The 19,501-nt window shown below is 47.4% G+C and overlaps 1 protein-coding gene across 1 annotated transcript; it reads left to right on the forward strand.

The window, feature by feature from the left end:
* The first annotated feature begins 3,645 nt into the window (after nt 1-3,645).
* Nucleotides 3,646-17,717, forward strand: LOC144107809 (uncharacterized). Its single transcript, XM_077641002.1, has 4 exons — nt 3,646-3,982; nt 4,463-4,535; nt 7,188-7,412; nt 12,026-17,717. The coding sequence occupies exons 1-4, from the start codon at nt 3,779-3,781 to the stop codon at nt 12,421-12,423; spliced, it is 900 nt and encodes a 299-aa protein (XP_077497128.1). The 5' UTR covers nt 3,646-3,778; the 3' UTR covers nt 12,424-17,717.
* The last annotated feature ends 1,784 nt before the right edge of the window (nt 17,718-19,501 follow it).

Consider the following 19,501-nt stretch of genomic DNA (forward strand, 5'->3'; position numbering starts at 1 on the left):
CTATCGGGCAGTGACACACAATCTCGCCAGTGCTATTCACCGCCTGTTTACTGGAGATATTCGGAGGCCTGGACTGGGAACAGTTGGTGTTAGGATTTAATGGAGAATACTTTAATAACCTGCGATTCTCTGATGATGTTGCCTTGTAAAAGTCAGTCCGGGGATGAACTGCAATGCATGATCAATGACTACGACAGGCTGAGCAGAACGGTGGGTCTAAAAATTAATATGCAGAAAACCAAAGTAATCTTCAACAAGGGGAACAGCAGTTTACGAACGATAGCGAGATGCTGGAAGTGGTAAGAGAATACGTCTCCTTAGGGCAGGTAGTGACTACAGATCCGGATCATGCGAGGATAACTAGAAGAATAAGAATGGGGTGGAGCGCATTTGGCGGGTTCTCGGGGATCATAAATGGCAGTTTACCGATATCCCTCAAGAGAAAAGTGTGTAACACATGTATCTTACTGTTACTCGCCTATGGGGACAGAAAAGTGGAGGCTAATGAAAAGGATTCAACTTAAATTGAGTACCATGCAGTGAGCTATGTAAAGGAAAATGATAGTTGTAATGTAAAGAGACAGGAAGAAGGCAGAGAACAAACGCGGGTTAATGACATTCTAGTTGAAATCAAGAGGAAGAAATGGGCTTCGGCAGGGCATGTAGTGCGAAGGCACAAAAATCAATGGTTCTTATAAGAGTAACGCAACAGATTCCAAGAGAAGGCAGGCATAGCAGGGGGCGGCAGAAAGGTGGGCAGATGAGATTAATAAGTTCGAAGGGATAAGGCGGCAGCAGCTGGCACAGGACAGGGTTAATTGGAGAGTTATGGGAGTGCCCTTTGTGAAGTTTCTAGATCAGCTTTTCTTTAGATGCAGTAAGGCTAATGATGATGATGATGATGATTACGCAGAAGGTTTGTAGTATACAGAAAGGCCAAAGACACACAGATAACCCCCTAGAGGTCTAATCTTCCGACCGTATTCACACTTAGCAGCACACTGGAGGGCGTGCAAAGAAGGAAAAAAGAAAGACGAAAAATAAAAGTGTCATCCGTTGTTTCCACACAGTGACATTTTTTTCCGCCACAGGGTTCGCCTAACAGGAGAGATGAAGGTGGCTTATTTAATCAAGAAAAGAGCTACAACGTGCATCTGCTAGCCTTCTGTTACACTTGCAGACTGAGCTTTCCTATCTGGACAACATGTGAATTGTTATGGCAATGCCACCGGTTTGATTGATGTCTGCGTACCTGTTATGTTTTTATGTGGTTTTCTTTGGCCTTTCCGCCCTTCCATATATATTCTTATGTGCCCCATTAAAATCAGATGAGAGTTTATGCATGTTTTTTCCTTTTACGTAGTTGTCTGTGTCTTTTTAGCGCAGGAAAGTTTTTTCCATCATGAGCCGTCCCCAACTGGCCCAACTTGCTCCTTTATTATTACTAAGTTGCATAGATAAGACAAAAGATGGGGTATGGTGGAGTTAAGACACGGAAAATGCTGGTGTAATGATAAAAAAGATGCATAAACATAAGCAATGCTACGCAATTGAACCTAGCAGTACAAAAGTACAAGACGATATACAAGAGATCTAACTATGTGAACAAAAGACAAGTTCGAGAGAGCGAGGTGGAGTGGTGGCGTATCTGCATGCGTTGTGGTTAGATTTGGTTGCAACAGGCGCTGCCCGGCAGCACATGATTGCTGTGGGGCTGATGTAGCCCGTTGTGCCATTGGCGGTGCGGGCTGGGCAACATTATATTTCTTTATTTTTTTCAGCCCACACTAATATATGTCAGGCTGATGTGGTGTCGCGGATGCAGATGACCTTGGAACCCCTCATCTTCGGGGCCACCGTTACCGCACTCGATGTGTCAGACCCCGGCCGGAGACTCGCTTTCCGGCCACACCGCTTGCTGACCTCGCACGCGTTGCAGACATTGATAACCTCCTCAAGCAAACTGGCCGGCTTGTGTTATTCCCGCCGCCGCGTCCTCGTAGTAAAGAAATGCGATCTAAAGGGACGGCGTGCGGACACTCAAGCCAGATCTCGAAAGGAAAGCAAAAAGATATGGCGTGGTAGAGGCAGGACACAGTGAGAGACACAGACGGGCGCTGACTTTAAACTCTGCATTTATTTCGTGGAGCGAGGGCCGAAACAGGTAGGATGACAAAGCACATGACCGCACAGTGGCGAAAACAATCAAAATAAAAAAAAAAAAACGAAAAACAAAAGGCAAAACAAATAACAAATTAATTGGACGAAACACCGCACTAGTGGAACTTCTTCTAAATGGCTAGCCATAAGAAACTTCGCCTAAGCAAGGCACCCTCAAGAAACATCGAAGGCGCGCGCGAAGGCCATGTGTGAGCACAGCGGAGTGAGACCGCGAATTAACCAACGCGGTGCAAGCAGAGCACAATCAGAGTCGGGAAGCGGAGATGTGGGGGAGAGAAAACGGCCGTTCCAAAATACAAATCCACCTGAAAAGGGGGCGGATGAGGCAGAAAGAAAACCTGACGTTGGTTGCTGGGACACAAAGAGTCGTGAAACAATTCACCATACGAGAGGAGAGGGATTAGACAATTGGCGAAGACCACAGGACAGGGCCTGAGGGAGACTCACGCGAATAACTGGGCCCCATTGGGAAGCTGTAGCTGGAGTTCCAACGCATATTATTGCCCGCATTCAAGGGAACACAGTAGATGGGTTGGACGACTTCCCTGCGATCCTTCTCAAGAGAATCTGGCCAACACAGGGTGAGGCTCTGCGAGAGGCCCTCAATGAGGTCCTCCACTCAGGCGATGTGCCCAAGGATTGACTAGTAGGCGAATGATGTTTTTTTTTTTTTTACAAGGAACTGGCTCCCGAAGCCACTGTCCGTCCTACAGGCGAATCACAGTGACCCCAATGCTATACAGGGTTCTCGTCCAAGTCCTACATAGTCTAATTCAAGCTTGGGCGGAACGGTCGGCAATCTTGGGTGAGCTATACAACATTTTTGCGCTCACGCAGTGAGTGGAAATAGCATAGAAACATGCGAGGACAACTATGGGCAGCTTTTCTTGGCATAGAGAAGGCTTACGACAGAGTACATTATGCCACGCTTTGGCGGAAACTCCTCGAAAAAGGCCTACCTACGTCAGTGGTAGATCGTCTCAGTAGTTATGACCTGTCCGGTGCTCCAGCCTCAACATCCGGTTGGAATGTCATTTGAGCGGGGCTTGGGGCCTTTGGTTTCCCGCCGTTGCGGCCACTGGATGGCAATTTGGCTGCCACTGATGCCACTACGGCAACTCTTTCTTCGTTTCTTCTTTCACTCCCTCCTTTATCCCTTCCCTTACGGCGCGGTTCAGGTGTCCAAAGATATATGAGACAGATACTGCGCCATTTCCTTTCCCCAAAAACCAATTATTATTATTATTATGCCACTGATGCGGCGGATATCGGAGGGATAGACGCTACGGTTGGTGCGGTGGAAACAAGCAAGCGTCGACTGACATTGCGGGAAGAAATCTCTGTAAAGACTTACGAGTACTGTAGGACCACCTACAAAATAGGCTCGGAGACTTACGGGGATTTTATTTTTCTTCGTCCGATACGCCCAAGCCATACGCCCAAAGCCAGTCGAATCCATGCCAAGAAAGCGAACTACTTTTAATGGCGGAGTTGCCGGAGTGATGTTATTTCAGAATCTCAGTCAGTTATTTCTGAAAATCGAGGAAGGAGAGGTTTATCTCCTCCATTGAGCACGGAGGAACGAAAGAACTCTTTGATGAGGATGATCGACGCAACCGGTGTAAATGCTTCGTCTGACGCTGCTGCTAAACGAGCTGCCCACGCAGCGGCTGAGCGCCGGCGACGCCAGGATCCAGCGGTGCGCGCCGCCGAAGCAGCAGCTAAGCGCCGCCGCCGAGAGGACCCTGCCGTTCGCGCAGCCCAAGCAGAAGCTCAACGCCGCCGCCAAGAGAACAAACGAGTTAGTAGCGCTTTTTTAAAAGCACAAGCTCAGCGCCGCTGTCAGATTCTTTTCCACGGTATTTCGCAAAATCAAAACATCTGCATAGCTGCGCTCAAATTTCGCGTTTAGGGAGTACAGTAATGGTACTTAGAATATATTTTTTTTTGCCACACACATCTATGAAGTGAAACTACCTTTTCTGTAGACGAGGTAACTATTAATCGTTATTTGTTGCTTCAGAATAATTTAGCTTAGAATGCGTAGTGAGGTAAAAACTTCTGCAGTATTCAGAATTCGCTGTGTAGTGCCACACCCGTTTCAAATCCCTCGAGCACAATGAATGATGGAGTGAAAGTAACTAAGCAAGCAAAGTAAGTACAGTTAGTAAGAATATAGAGCAGCTTCTGAATTGTGGCTTTTATGCTTCCTAGTGCAATGATTAAACTGTAGTAGTCTTGACATCATAGTCACTTACTTTTCATATACTTTTGTGCTCAGCGGGCCGCGACTTTTCCCGCGAGTTCTGGCAGCTCTATGCATCACTCATCGGGCCCACCAGGTTCGAATGCAGGTCAGTACTCTGTGCATACATTACCAGTATCTCTGTCCATTATGTTTTCTGCCTTTCTGGCTCATGTTTGACAAGCTGTGTGCAGATTTAAGAATGAAGCTAAACATGCCGTGATTTCTTCCCTCAATTTAATATTTGAAAAGAATGAGCAGGTCTAATGATGAGCTTTTGTGCTAAAGATGGTTTGTTTTTGTTTTTAGAAATGCATTGATGCTGATGTGGGATCTGGAAAAGGACTAAATGGGTTATACTGGTTGATCTGAAGTGCATAGTTGAATCCCTAAGAAAATCTTTCCTTCTGAGAGCGAAGCACGTTCTCTCTGCTTTAATAGAGTCGAAACCTCTGGGCATGCTTAATTTCATGCATGCACCACATAAAAACAGCTTTTGTTTTTATGTGGTTTTCAAGCATAAAAACAAGATAGAAAAGGTACAGGTGGCTACAATGAAAATGCTTAAAACAAAGTGACAACAAGCCCCCAACCAGGAAGCTCTGACCTAACTGCTTTTCAGCGCTGCTGAACTGGGCGTTAAGGAAATGAACCGCATTGCGTGCACATGTGCGCCCCTGTTTGTCACACTCTAAATGCTTCGCACGCCTTCAGTTTGATGGTCTAGTTGGCATGGTGTCTTTTCAAATGGAAACCCTGTCAACTTCGCATGTGATGGTGGCACTTGCAGTGAGCACTTCATGCTATAAAGCACAAATTTATAGCTGGAGCTATCGCACTCTGTCCAGAACAACATCAACATGGTGTTGATGTTGTACATCACATGGTGGCTTCAGCTCTAAATTTGTGCTGCTTTCAACGATTAAAATCAATTGATATTCAGTGCTCCTCTTTCCTTTGTATGTGTTCCTTTCTCCTCCCATCCCTTAAATATCTATGCTGGTCTAAAAAATATCGTAGCATGAACCAGTGCGTACAAACAAGGATTCTAATTGGCCCTGCTGCTGTCCTGTCATTGCAGATACTTACACACCGAAAATGCACGCATTATGGTGCATTTAAGACTTAGCGAGACCTCAGCCTTCTTTTTCTTTTGGTCCTAGTGCTTGTTCTTGCAAAGATTGTGGCAGATGAATTTTCTGCTTCCATAAGGGCTTCATACTACTTGGACAGCTTAGGCATCTTTGGTGAAAGAACGCTATCACTCTGTGCCCACAAAGTGTGTTAATATTGAAATGCTGATTTGGGTATGTGGGTGCAAGACTAAGCAGCATGGAGACAGGATGATAGAGAGAACTGATGCACACAAGCACTGCATGACACTCACAGCACATGTGCATCACCTTTTCCAGTCATCCTGTCTCCAAGCTGTTCCACTCTTGCTTGTAGTGCTGGCATCCCAAGGTGTCAACATGCGAGGAGCTAGCTCACATAGAACAGCATTTAAAAATGAGGTGCATCATCCCCGTAAGAAAAAATGAAGGCAGGTGCAGTACTCAGAAGGCCACCGTCGGAAATGCGTACCGTTATGAGCGAAAGCATAGAACACCTTCCCCTCCAAGTTCCAGCTTGTGCCACACTGTGAGGGGGGAGCACCACCTGACAAAGCACTTCTGGTGTCGAGACTGGCGCAGTGGGCTTGTCTTGACACCAGCAGTGCTATGTCAGGTGCTGCCCCCACGCAAAGTGGCACAGGTCGAAACTTGGAGGAGGTATCTATTACTTTTGCCTACAGTAGTACTTTTGTAAAGCATATTATGTTTCCGTCCCTGTCCGGCTGCCTCTACGGTGTGCCATTTGGGTGCTAGTTAGCGACACTTCACGAGTAGTGTTCGCTTTTGTCCATTACTGTAAAAGTACCTGCTGCAGGAGGCAGGTGTATGGTGCAGATGTTGTATGGTGTCCCATTTAGCCAAAATTACATTTAGTTTGACGCGCCACAGCATCAAGGTCAAGAAGATGAACTGCCTTACAAAGATTGCATGAATCTAGTGGAGCTTAAACTAAGGAGCAAATGGCAGACCAAGTTTTGTATTGAATCAGCAAGAGACGGTTCATGGTAAAGTCAATTGTGGACAAATCGGAAATTAATGTAGACACCAAGAACATTTTATTAAGTTCAGTGAGCTTAATGCTACGTGCTCGTGGATGTCAAGTCTGTAATGCAGTTTGAACGACAAGAGGCCTGTGTACATGCGGACTTCAGAATTGTGTAGGGCACACACAAACTTTGTGCACATCTTTTAAATAGTGAAACAAGGCAGACTTAACTATGAATCATGTGGCCACCTGGTAATGCTCATTTTATCTGTAACTTGACAAATCAAGAAAGAATCACTTTACTGTACTTAACAACGAACACTTTTCGTTATCCCACCTTGCTCTCACGAGAAAATGCAGTTGTGGATTTTTCATTTGTTTTTGGGTTCCTATAGGAAGGGCAAGTTTTAAAGAGGCTGCAACTTTGAAAGCTTTTCGTTCCTTTAGGAAGGGCAAGTTTTAAAGAGGCTGCAACTTTGAAAGCTTTTCGTTCCTTTATTGCAATAAACTGCCATTTTCAACACCGTATACGGTGCTTGATAGCCTTAGCCACTGTTGCACCATGAAACTCAAAACATTTGTTTGACAGGGTGACGCTTTAGTTGTGCATGGCTTGGTTTCCAGATGTGTCCTTGTGCATTTGCCTCTCTTATCTCTTCAGGCGATGGAGGTGATGAGGACGCAGCCTACAGTTGCACAAAGTTCACGAGTGCAGCAGCGGTGCATCGTGCAGACGCTGAGTGCCAAGTGCGAGTGCTACCCACAGTATTCAGTAGGTTCACCCAGTGCAGCGCACGACTGGACGTCAAGTCTGTGCAGTGCGACTTGGATGCCGACTGGTTTATGCGCATAACGTCCTCAGCAGGGATGCAGAGGAAGAAAAAAGGTGCTGGGCTGTCTCTCTCTCTCTTTTTTTTCCTTTCTTATTGTGATTCACTTGAATAGGTGCAAAATTAAGGTCAGTGCAGTGCTGAAGTGGTTATGGTACAGGGGGCCATGGGAAAGTTTGCTCTTTTTAAGTCTGCTTGTAAAGATGCAACTTTTGCTACACATTTCACAGGGGAAAGCAGTCGCACATTTACTGTGCCATCTTCACTTTTGCCAGCCTGGTTACTCTTCTGCAGGACAGTGTCTCCTCCCATGTCCCATGAATCAGTCCTGTCCTGTGCCAGTTGCAGCCACCCTGTAGTTGCAAATTTCCATATTTAATCTCAGCACGCAACTGTCTGCCACCACTGCTACTTTTGCCTTCCTTTGGAATCCACTCTGTTACCCTCAGCCACCATTGGTTCACTGCTTTCCGCAGTATGTGCTTTGTCCATGGCCCATTCCTCTTCTTGATCTCAGCTAGGGTATCCTTAGCTGGTGTTTGCGTCTCGATACACTGTCCTCTCCTCCCATCCTTTAACTTAAACCCCATCCTTTTTCTCTCCGTAAATAACTGTGCAACCCTCAATTTAATCTCAGGCCTGTGCTGTGCGTAGGAGCCCAGTTTGTCAAATGCTTTGCATTATTGCTCACCTTCACCTGATGGAAGAATTGTGTTGTTTGCAGGATTTTAAATAACTCCAGGTTTTCAAGAAAGCCCCAGAAGTGTAGATTGTGTGCACAGTCTGTGCTTGCAGCAGTCTCTTGCTATGCCATCTGAGCTGCTGCATGCTAGTTAATGCTGAAGATCTTCAACATACCAATCATGTTCAGGTATTGACTCTTTCTAAACCAGGGGAACCCCGGCGGCTTTCGGAATGTGTTGAGGCACCCCAAGTGTCTTGGCTTTTGTCCCTTTCTGCCTAGTGTGATGCAAAAAGAACAGGCAAACAGCCCATCAGAAAATGCCAAAATTCAATGAATGGCTGCCTGTATAGTGCAGCAGTGTGCTCTGAGCAGTTGCAGTGTAGTCATTCTCAAGATAAAATGGGTAAAGAAACGGTGGGAGTGGAGGGATTCATGGATCTAGGTGCTTGGGGAATGCAAAAGGCACTTGAGGGAACCCATGGTTTTCGTGGAGCCAAACTGTAGAATCACTGCTCAAAATCAGCTAGATAGTTGAGCTTTGTTCCTGCTGTACCGTGTAAGGCATGCAGCGTTTAGAAACAACCACCAGTGACTGTGGCTGGAGGACAGTGCAATGTGTGAGGAGGATGCAAGACATTTCTGTTTTGCGCTGCCATGAAATAGCCCGTGACAAGGAGGTTGTGAGGAATGGTACGGCATCGCAGCTGTCTTATAGTCATTGGACACTTCACCCTCACCATGAGCAAGCAAATGAAGGTGGTGAAGGGAGGGAGAGAAAGAAGGAATCCGTGAAATGGATAGGCAGACAATGCCCTGCTGTTTGTTCCTGCTGTCAGGGAAAAGTTCAAACCTATGGAAAGAGGAAGGTTTTTTTTTTCATGATGTCTTTGTGCTGGTTGAAAATAGTTTCAGATGCAGCAAGCTGAGGACGCTGTACTGCTCACGTTTGTCCCATCGCGAACATATAGTACAAGGCCACCTCAGGCATGATGCTGCCATGCTGATTGCTCAGTTTTGTGACATTGAACCACAGCAGTAGGCACGTGTTCAGTGCCTAACTGTGCCTGGTGAATTATTATTGGAAACTGCAGAAGAACCGACAACTGAGCTAGTTGGTGCATCTTTAAGCCGTGGTAAAAACAGCGCAGCGACGACAGACACAGAGAAGACAGAAGAAGACGGACAAGCGCTGACTAACAACTAAAGTTTATTGGAAAAAAACACAGGTATTAATACACTCCTAAAACAACCAGGGAACACGCCCCTCTTAACATCCTTCTAATCGTGCGAATCTAGATACTTAATCTCACATTCGTGAAGAAGCACTGACGGTGTGCTGACGCATGCATCACCATTCGCGTGGATGCGATACGCCTCACACAGTTCCCTTGTCAATTTATCCCTGTGCCTGCAAACAACTTTTGTCTCATGGAAAAGAGGGTTGCACATTTTTTTGTCGGGGGAACCTGGGATATTATTCAGGGGGCAATCTCTAAAATGTAATGCAAGGTTGGACGATGGGGGGCCATTTTACGAGGTATGATGCTGACGAAGACGGGTGTTCACACATTTTCCCGTTTGGCCAATGTATTTCTTGCCACAGGAAAACTCAATGTCATACACTACGCTTTCAGCACATGACGTAAACTTCTTTTGGTGGTTTATTTTGCAGGCTCTACTCCCGGTTGGTTTCTGTTTTTTAGCCTTTGCTTTCCTATCTATTATGGCACAAATTTTTCCAAGCTTTTGCGGGGCTGAGAAGAGCACTTGAATTCCATATCTGGCGCCTACTCTTTTTAAGTTGTGTGACAAACGATGAAGATATGGTATAACCGTATGCCTCTTCATGCCTGACGGCTCTGATGGATGGCAACTCTTGAAAGATTTTAGTTTCCTCAGCAATTTATTGCAAGCAAGCACGATTACCTCTTCCGGAAATCCTGCCGATTGTAATCTACCAACCTGCTGATTAAAACTATTCTTCATTCCATGCACACATGATTTCGAAAGTGCTGATCCTAAACATGCAACGGCTATACCACTTTTAACTAATTTAGAATGGGCTGAGCGATAACTAAGAAAGGGCTTCGCTGAGCGCTGTTGAAAAGACCAGCAGACATGATCAGGGTTCAGGACCAATCTTAAGTCTAAAAACTGTAGCTCGTTGTTCTCCGGGAGTTCAAAGGTGAACTTTAAACCTTCTCCACAACTAACAAAAACCCTTAGTATTTCTTCTACATGGCCCGGGAGTAGAGCCTGCAAAATAAACCACCAAAAAAAGTTTACGTCATGTGCTGAAAGCGTAGTGTATGACATTGAGTTTTCCTGTGGCAAGAAATACATTGGCCAAACGGGAAAATGTGTGAACACCCGTCTTCGTCAGCATCATACCTCGTTAAATGGCCCCCCATCGTCCAACCTTGCATTACATTTTAGAGATTGCCCCCTGAATAATATCCCAGGTTCCCCCGACAAAAAAATGTGCAACCCTCTTTTCCATGAGACAAAAGTTGTTTGCAGGCACAGGGATAAATTGACAAGGGAACTGTGTGAGGCGTATCGCATCCACACGAATGGTGATGCATGCGTCAGCACACCGTCAGTGCTTCTTCACGAATGTGAGATTAAGTATCTAGATTCGCACGATTAGAAGGATGTTAAGAGGGGCGTGTTCCCTGGTTGTTTTAGGAGTGTATTAATACCTGTGTTTTTTCCAATAAACTTTAGTTGTTAGTCAGCGCTTGTCCGTCTTCTTCTGTCTTCTCTGTGTCTGTCGTCGCTGCGCTGTTTTTACCACGGCTTATTGGAAACAAGTTAGTGCTGGCTGCCTTGCTGTTTTGATATATTTTACAGTGATAGCTGTCAGTGTTGCTTCTTTTTACATGTGCCAGCTTTCACAGGTGGCAAGAGGTAAGACGTTGCGCGAGCAGGCTGGAGGCGTATACCACAGCGCATGCACTGATGACACGACGCCTCGTGTCATCTGGCGACCAGATATAGCGAGCCAGATCATTGGGCTGGCCATTGGTGGGAACACAGAAAGCCCACATGTGGTGCGATTCACCAGGTGCTGTTGGCAGCTTGTTGTGTGCTTCGCAAATAGAGGAAACGGAGGCGGACGGAAGGACCACAACAAACCGAACATTGTTGAATCACCTTGGGTAGCGGGTGGGTTGGTGCTCTAGCATCACTGCCAAAGAGCCGAAGGGGGTACGGACAGCGCAGCTGGCGTCCGCTTCGACACTTTGATCAGGCAGGTGGGGAATTGAAATGAAGAGCATTTGACAATGGTTCAGCTGACCTCAGTGACACAAGCGCGTGGACTGTTAAGCTAGGCAAGTAAGGGATGTGCAGGCCTGGTGGAATTGTGGACACTAAGCGATGCACTGCCACCGTAAGCCAGACGTGCCTAAAACATCACGGCAAGCCGTGGGAATGGGAACATTCAAAGGTGTAATTTATCGTCCCACTTTTAAATACTTGTGCGCGGCATTAGTGCTCAGTGGCTTTTACATAGTGCACACGTGGCCTTTTTGAAAACCGTATCATGAGCTCTAATTGTGCATACAGCTTGCTAGAAAGGACATATCATGATTTCTCTTATTGGGTTCCTTTGGTTGGTATTTGGGTTCCCTGAAGGCCTAAATCGATGCATGCCTAGACCCCCCACTTCTACTTCATCCACTCTTATAACGGCACTAATCATGTTGTAATTGCTTTTAGCAGACTGTTCCACTGCACAGCCAGCGTTTCTTTAGGGCCTCCCATCTGCATGCTCTTTTTAATATTCCATGTTAGGCAAGAAGGGATGGAAGCCAAGACAGACCCCTGCACATTTGCAAAGCCGCATTGCATTTCCCGGGGCTCAAACCCCTGGAATAGATTGACAGCTGCTGCTTGGGTCTAGTGTGGCAGCTGAGGGATAGCGTTTGGAATGGCAATGCCGCCCACTGCCACAGTTTCATTGGCTTACTCCACCTGCAGGCTCTGCGTCATGCATGGTGGAGGAGCAGGAAGAAGAGCGGCGCAAGAACCTGCCGATGCCAGTGGCTCCACCGGCTCCACGCTGCATCCTGTGTGGCCTAGAGCGCACCCACAACACTATGCTGCATCCTCTACCTGTGTACAAGTCCAGTTGCCAGAAGTGGATCGACTTTGTGCGACAGTGTCCTGGCCGTGCTGACTTGCTTGGCTGGATGCCGCCGGCGCATGAGCAGAGCTTTGTGTGCTCGTTGCACTTTGCACCTGGCTCTTTCACACGTCTCTTTCCAGAGAAGCGCCTTAGGCCCGGTGCCGTTCCTACCTTGTACCCAAAGGCTGCTCTCGTTCCCACTGTGGGAGTGCTGACTGGCCCGGCAGACTGTGTAGGGACATCTTTCTGATGTGCAAGTGGGGTTTGAATTTACTGTTTCAGTGAGGTGTCAGAATGGCACTTCAAGTGCCACTCATTTGGTGGGCAGTGATCGCATCACACCGTACACGCTGTTTGAAGATGGTAGTGCCTCGCAGCTGACAGTGACTCAAAAGTTACCGTGCACTGGTGCCGTCAGTAGCTGCTGCAGCCTTTCTCAGTGAGTGCCACATTGGTTCAGTGATGCCATGGCACAGCTCACCTCTGAAGAACTGGAACCTTGCGGCGCATCTGCAAAACTGTGCCAAACTGATCACTGTGGTTTATGGTGTTTAAAGGGACAGTGAGGAGAACTCTATCAAATTTTTTTTTGTTAGGGAAATTTGGTAGTTCGGCATTTCATGGCTTTGTTGCCACTTGTCCGGGAGCGAAAGATGCATTTATTTCAAAGAAATTTGGATTCGAAGTTAAAAAAGTTTTTCCCGCCGCTTCGATTCAAACTTGGGAACTCTTATGACGTCACGGCGCACTCTTATGACGTCAAAGGACGGAGTGACGTGAAACGTGACGTATATGCAGACTCCGTGATTTCTGGCGGCTAGTGGTGAGGTCTAGCAGCAGCCAAAATGAAAGCTACCGCCGCTGCACGTTGAAGACATCTATCGGGGGTTGCCACTGTCGCTTCGTTTATGTTTGCACCGGCGTCTTGCCAGCGTTACGATGGATCCCGTTCCCGAACCTGACAACGAAGTTCTCGCAAAAACTCCGGCCTGCATTTCAGCGACCTCAGCCCCACAGAGCGTGCGATGCTTATGAGGGAGCACGGTTAGATTAGGCACCGGCGGGTCGTTTCCCCCTTCCGCTGTGAGCAGCCGTTGCAAATTAAATATCTTAACCCCAGAGTGGGGAGTCGCGAGGAGCCAGGACAAGGTCGGCGCGTCGTGCCCATCAGAGGCTGGCCGGGGCTTTGGGCCCAACAGATTGTGATTCCTTGAACGGCGCGGTTGCACGGTGCAGCAGGCGGCTTTGAGGTCTCCCACGGTTGCAAGGGCCACGTTATTTATTTATTTTTTTTTGCCACAAAAAACGGATGGGTGCTCAACGGCGCTCGCGCTTGAGTTGGCGGCTTGAAAGTAAAGCTGACGCACGACACTTCAAAGGCTTCTGCGCGTTTTCGGAGATATGGGGTCCACTGGATCGGGCTCTCTCGCCCACTTGCATGTACCTTCAGATGTGTACTATGAATGGACTCGAAAAGAACAGCTCCGCCCAACTGCCGAAGCTATTGAACTACGTCACAACGCACACCTCGCCGCGGAGCCGAATTGGTCTGGCCGGGCCGGCGGTGGCTAGCACACTCGGCGCACTCTGCCAGTGCGGTCAGAGTGCGCTGAAGCCGCCGAACGCGTCGGCGGTCAAGCGCAGTTGGAGTATAGATGGTCTCGCTTTTGCCGACGTGAAGTTGCCGTGCAGCGTGCACGCGTGCGTTACACCGGAATATAACAGCCTGCGCTTAACCACTAACCAATGTATTCGGTGGCGGCATCTATGAGAGCCACTGAAACCTCCTGCCCACGCACTGAATAATAATGAAAAAAAAAAACCTGTGCTCAGGCTTGGAATCGAACCAGAGCTTTTGGCGTTTGAGGGAGAGACGCTACCACTCCGCCATGACGGCTCATCATATAATAATAAATAAAGGCGCATCTGGTGAATGCACTCTTCCGATACAGAAGTCTCCGCGCTTTTGCTACGTATATCCTGGCCTAATAGAGCTAGGCCATCAGCAATTTTTCTTAACTGCCTTGTACCTTGTCTCCCGTCCCTAATAAACGATTTCCGTTAAGTAGTTCAAAGTTGACTGGCACAGCCGGGAATGTTTCGCCGGGCAAGCGTGCGAAGACACAAGTGCTCTTTATACTGCGAACTGCTTTGTATGATCACCGACCATCGTGCCATCATAGTTTTTCATCGACCGTGGCGATCACCTGACCAGTCTTAACAGGCTCCTTCAAAGGTTAACTAGCACTTAAAGCGGCACTTGGAGTTCCTCTGCTGTTTGGCGCTTGTAAATCGAGGCGCGTCAAAAACAAAACCAGGGGCACACAAAGCTCATAGACGCGAAGCACCATAACAAATCGAAACTCTCCTGGCCGCCTATGGCGCTGCCAAGCATCGGTTTTCTTTGCTTCCAACATTCAGCTTGTCTTTTGTCTGCCTTCCTTGTGTGATAAAAGTGCACTGTCGGTTTTAAAACAAAACTTACTTCAATATTGAACCGCGCAACCGTCCTTTGTCAGCTTCAGAGATTCGTGGCATCCATGTAGGAAGGAAAATTCCTCCAAGGTGGTGTCTCCTGTCCTACGACATCATCACAGTTGTACTTGCAAGATTGGCCTGTGGCGGTGATACCTGTGTTTTGGTTCTTGCTATTTTCTACCTTACACAAGAGCTTTGTTTTCAGTAAGAGTGGCGTTTTTGTGATCAGGAGCTGGTATTCTATCATACACGCCAACTTTAATTTCTTCTCAGTGTCCTTTTAATTTCCCAAATTGACACATAGGGTATGGGGGCACCGCAGTAGGAGTCCAGAAATTTCATCCACATGCGATACCTACTAACAGATTGTCACACCAGAGCTGTGCACAGGCTCAGGCCGGCCCGAAAGCCCGGACACGGCCCTGCCTGCGGGCCGGGCTTGGGCCATTTGGAGATTCTCTCACACGGGCTTGGGCCGGGCCCGGGCCAGGCTTTCTATGTCTCGGACAGGCCGGTCGGGCTCCCCGATCTCGACTGCGTACCTTATGCGAAAGTATGCTTGTCGTCTCGCATGCAGGTACAGCAGGAAGTGCAATGTATTTATTCATCAAAAATGGAATCTACAGGGACGGGAGAAAAGTACAAACGCTAACAAAAGGCAAACGAAAGGTAGCGGAGGCTCGGAATGCGTTTTCGGTTCTACCAAGTACCGACGCTGTGGAAAATCCGCTGCTTGCAGGCGCCTCCCAGTAAAAAGGCTGAGAAGGAAAGCGTTTGGGAAGCGAAGATAAGTCTGTGCACGGCGCACGCGGGGTCGCATTTGCCACACATACAAATTAACCAAGCGGCGGCGTATAGGGGACTTTTCCATTGGGCAGTGGTATTGCTTGAAGACTGGTCGTTGACCGAAGTCGACAGGAAGCACACGTCGTCACTGCCCATGCTAGAAAGGTCACTGTTTTCTTTTAGCAGCACCTTAGAAACGGGTGAACTTTTTCAACTCGCCGCTGTCGGCACCCAAAAAAGGGGACGATCGGGTGTTTTGTGGCATTCTTTTTGTGTTGGCGTCGCTTTATTGCAGGTCGGGCCAGGCCCGGGCCGGGCCTTAACCCAGCCTAAGGCCGAGCCGGGCTGGGCCGGGTGAACTCAGGCTTCTTTAGCGTCGGGCCGTGCCATGCCGCCTGAGGTAGTGTAGGGCCCGGGCCGGGCGCGGGCTCAGAATTGCGGCCCGTGCACAGCTCTACGTCACACATCACTAGAAAGTGTTTTCTGTTTTTACGTTAGGTTTTCCTATGCCTTTGCAGCTTCTGTTGTGACATCTAAATAAAAGAACATTATTTATCACAACCTCTATGGTCGCACAACATAAAACCCTCGTCAATTTTAGCCAGACGTATGCTGTTCTTGCATGTATTTGACCAGCATGAGTCGTTTTCCTCATAATTTATATAAAATTTTTCATTGCACCCTGGTTATCGTGTTAGAAAAGCTGTACATTTGCTATATTTCAGTGTCTATCGCCACTAGATGCACCTTTGGTGTGAAACTTATCTGAGAAGTGTTAAATACTTGGCCACTCAAAGCAGGTTGGTGTGATCGCTCATGTTGCTTCTGTGATGCTCATTTCCTTCTATGCCGTTGCATTTTTCGAGAACATTGAAATTAAACTCGTGCCCTAAATAACGTTGCAGATTTGTGCACTGTAGCTAGCACACCTGGGCCTCACCTCACCTCATGAATATTGCTCTCTGGAAGGCAAGGGGGAGGAAAGATTACCGCCCAAAAATTTGTGAGGGCAAGGGTGTGGGAGGGCAGAGGTAGTGAGGCGAGGGAAGAAAAGATGCACGGGTTGAGTGTGAGGGTGTGCACAAAGTTTGTGCCTTTGATTGCGGAACACTCATAGATGCAGGGATGATGACTAAATCAAAAATTATGGATTGCACTTAAGACTATTTACATGTTTTGAATGCGAAAACATTGTTTTTATTTTTATTTTGTTTTCTTCCTTTCTAATCACACACATACTCATTAGCATACAGTCGTAAGGCAAGGTTCACCTATGTTCGGCAAGAAGCAATGCAGTTTTGTTGCCTATGGCAATAAAGAAAAAAGTTTTGTGGCCTGTGGGTTGCGTGCTCGCCTCGTAATTTTAAAGTCCTGGGTTCAATTCCCCGCACCTTTGCAAGGTATTTTATTTTTCTTTGATACCACGGTTCAGTCATCCGGGATTTTTGGGACCATTGCTGCTGGGCAATGCCGACGCCGGGTTTCGTTACTGATGAGCCATACAGTGCATTTGCATTAAAACAACTGAACAAGAACTGTAGACTTAAAGGAGCTGTGAAAGGGGGTCTCAACAAAGATGTGATGTGGCTAGGATGCTAAAGGACGCACTTCACAAATATCCTCCAGCAACAATTTTTCAGTTGCACTTCATAGAAGCTGAGCTATCTGTAGTCAAAATTTGAATTTCCGCGTCTGTGCGCCTTCCCCTCTCCTCTTGTCACTTTTGGCACACTGAAATGTCTGCACTCTGCCGGCCCCTCGCACTCTCCCCTCTGCCGACGCGTGCCAACCAATGATAGCAGTACGCTGCTGAAGTAACGAGCCCGAATGCGGGCGAAAGCGCAGCACCGCAGGTCGCCACTAGGCGCGGAAGCGAGAGTTTCAAAAATTGTATTGTAAAATATCGGCTCACTTTTGAGGTCTTGTATGCTGCATGAATGCTCGTTGGCCTGTACTCCACATAATACATGATGCAAACATTTTATAGACAACCTCAAACACCCTTATCAGGGACTCTTTAATGACCGGGGTGCAAACACCTTCTTTGGACGACCGTTCTGTTCTCCAGAGCAGATCGAGGTGGGCGCATGCCCTCATTTTCGCCATTCGTCCCTCACCCTCGCTAATAAATTCTTGACCCTCCCTCACCCTCATTTTGTAAAATTTCTCTGGCCCTCCCTCATCCTCATAATCACAAGTATGCTCATTTAACTTGTCCTTCCTTATTGCTGATATGTGCTGATGTACAGAGTTGCTCAAGGCATAAACAGTATGTTGTTCACTGCGTGCACTTTCAGCTGCATCCAGCCGCGTGGATCCTGTAAGCTTAGTGCTCCGGAGTTCAAAGTAGCCAAGAATGTTTTTAAGAAATAACAGAGGCACTGCACTTATGCTGTAGCCGATCACTAGCAACAGACGGATAAGTCTGATACTTTTCCCAGCAGCGGCTAAAATGAACTGTGCCGGGAGAATCGGGGCCGTGAAAGCCGCAGGAAGCTTTTCACAATGCCCCAAGTAGCCAATTAGAGACATGTACCGGGACAATTTCAGGCTGAAAACTTTCCCAGATGCTAGTAGAAGAGGCACTGCTATTGTTAATCCAGCCAAGCTGCGTATCAATGTGCAGTTAATAAGTTTGGAACGAGCAGACCGAAAAACTCCACAGCACACGCACTAGAGGGAGTTTCGGACCGTTCACTGGTGATAGGGGTCACACCTGATCAGCTGCTGAGTGAAGGCACTGAGCGCACACAGCACACCGGACAACAAAACACTTTACTCTAAATCAAGTTGCAACAAAACTACTATGCCACAGGATAATAACGTTAATTACCAAAATGCAAAGGACTGAAGTGCGCACGGCTAATGAATTGCAAAAATACGCGACGGAAAGACTGTTACTGCGCTTGAAAGACAACCACGTAAAAGAAACGATATGTGCAGACTCAAGTTATTCTATTGGGGCATACATGTATCAAATTACACACCAATCAGCTCACTGTCCGTTGCGTATTTATTAAGGAAACTGCTATTAGTGTCGGTACAACCTTGGACTTGAATCAACCATATGATGAGGCAGGCTTTAGTAAAGACAACTCCATAATGTACCATATTTACACTACCAATCAGGTGACAGAAACTGTGGGGGTTTTAATAGCAGGGATAAATACGTTTCTCCCATTTAACCGTTGCTGACATGGTTCAAAACCACCCGGACCCGACCCCGTGATTGCGTACGCTACCGAGTGCATGCTGACCATGGCGGGCTTTTCTCTGAAGGAAACAAAGGAACGATACTACAGCTGAAGCAACAATAACGTTGGCTAGCAACAGAATACACTAAGGAATCTAGGTCGTCTGACTAACCAAAAGGTTACGAGCTAATGTTCACCCTACTAGGGCAAGGGGAAACTCTGAAGCCGAAAGGGACAAGATGCGGGAGAATGTTCCTTCCCACGAGGCCTCGCCCCGCTGGTGGAGCGCCGTGGCGACACGTCCGCAAGTGACGAGCGTGCCAGCTCAAGAGAGTGTTCCCCTGCATGCGCGCAGCGGTTACGCCGTCTGTGGCACCCATGTCGCTGCGACGCTGGTGCCCTCCCTTGTCAGTTAAGGTAACTAGGGAGGAGAAGCACGCCAAAGGAGACGCCGTGAGGCAAAGTCCCCACAAAACATGCACACAATATAACCTACCCCGACAGTCCATAGCCTTGACAGATTACAAGAAAGCATTTGACTCAGTCTAAACCTCAGCAGTCATGAAGGCATTATGAAATCGGTGCAGAAGAGCCTTGTGTCAAAATACTGGAAGATATCTATAATGGCTGCACAGCCACCATAGTAGTCCATAAAGTAAGCAATGAAATTCTAATAAGGAAGGGTGGCTGTCAATGAGAGAAAATCCCTCCAATGGTATTCACGGCCTCTTTACTGGAGATATTCGGAGGCATGAATTGGGAACAGTTGGGAATAAGAGTTAATGGGAAATACTTTAATAACCTGCGATTATCTCTTGACATTGTCTTCCCAAGTCACTCGGGGGGATGAACTGCAATGCATGATTGATG

The sequence above is a fragment of the Amblyomma americanum genome, chromosome 10 (genome assembly GCF_052857255.1).
Source record: "Amblyomma americanum isolate KBUSLIRL-KWMA chromosome 10, ASM5285725v1, whole genome shotgun sequence".
Lineage (NCBI taxonomy): Eukaryota > Metazoa > Arthropoda > Arachnida > Ixodida > Ixodidae > Amblyomma > Amblyomma americanum.

Coding starts and splice junctions, on each gene's coding strand:
- LOC144107809 (XM_077641002.1), top strand. CDS start 3,779: ATGAGGATGATCGACGCAACCGGTGTAAATGCTTCGTCTGACGCTGCT. Junction 3,983..4,462: donor GCCGCCAAGAGAACAAACGA/GTTAGTAGCGCT, acceptor TTTTGTGCTCAG/CGGGCCGCGACTTTTCCCGC. Junction 7,413..12,025: donor GATGCAGAGGAAGAAAAAAG/GTGCTGGGCTGT, acceptor CTCCACCTGCAG/GCTCTGCGTCATGCATGGTG.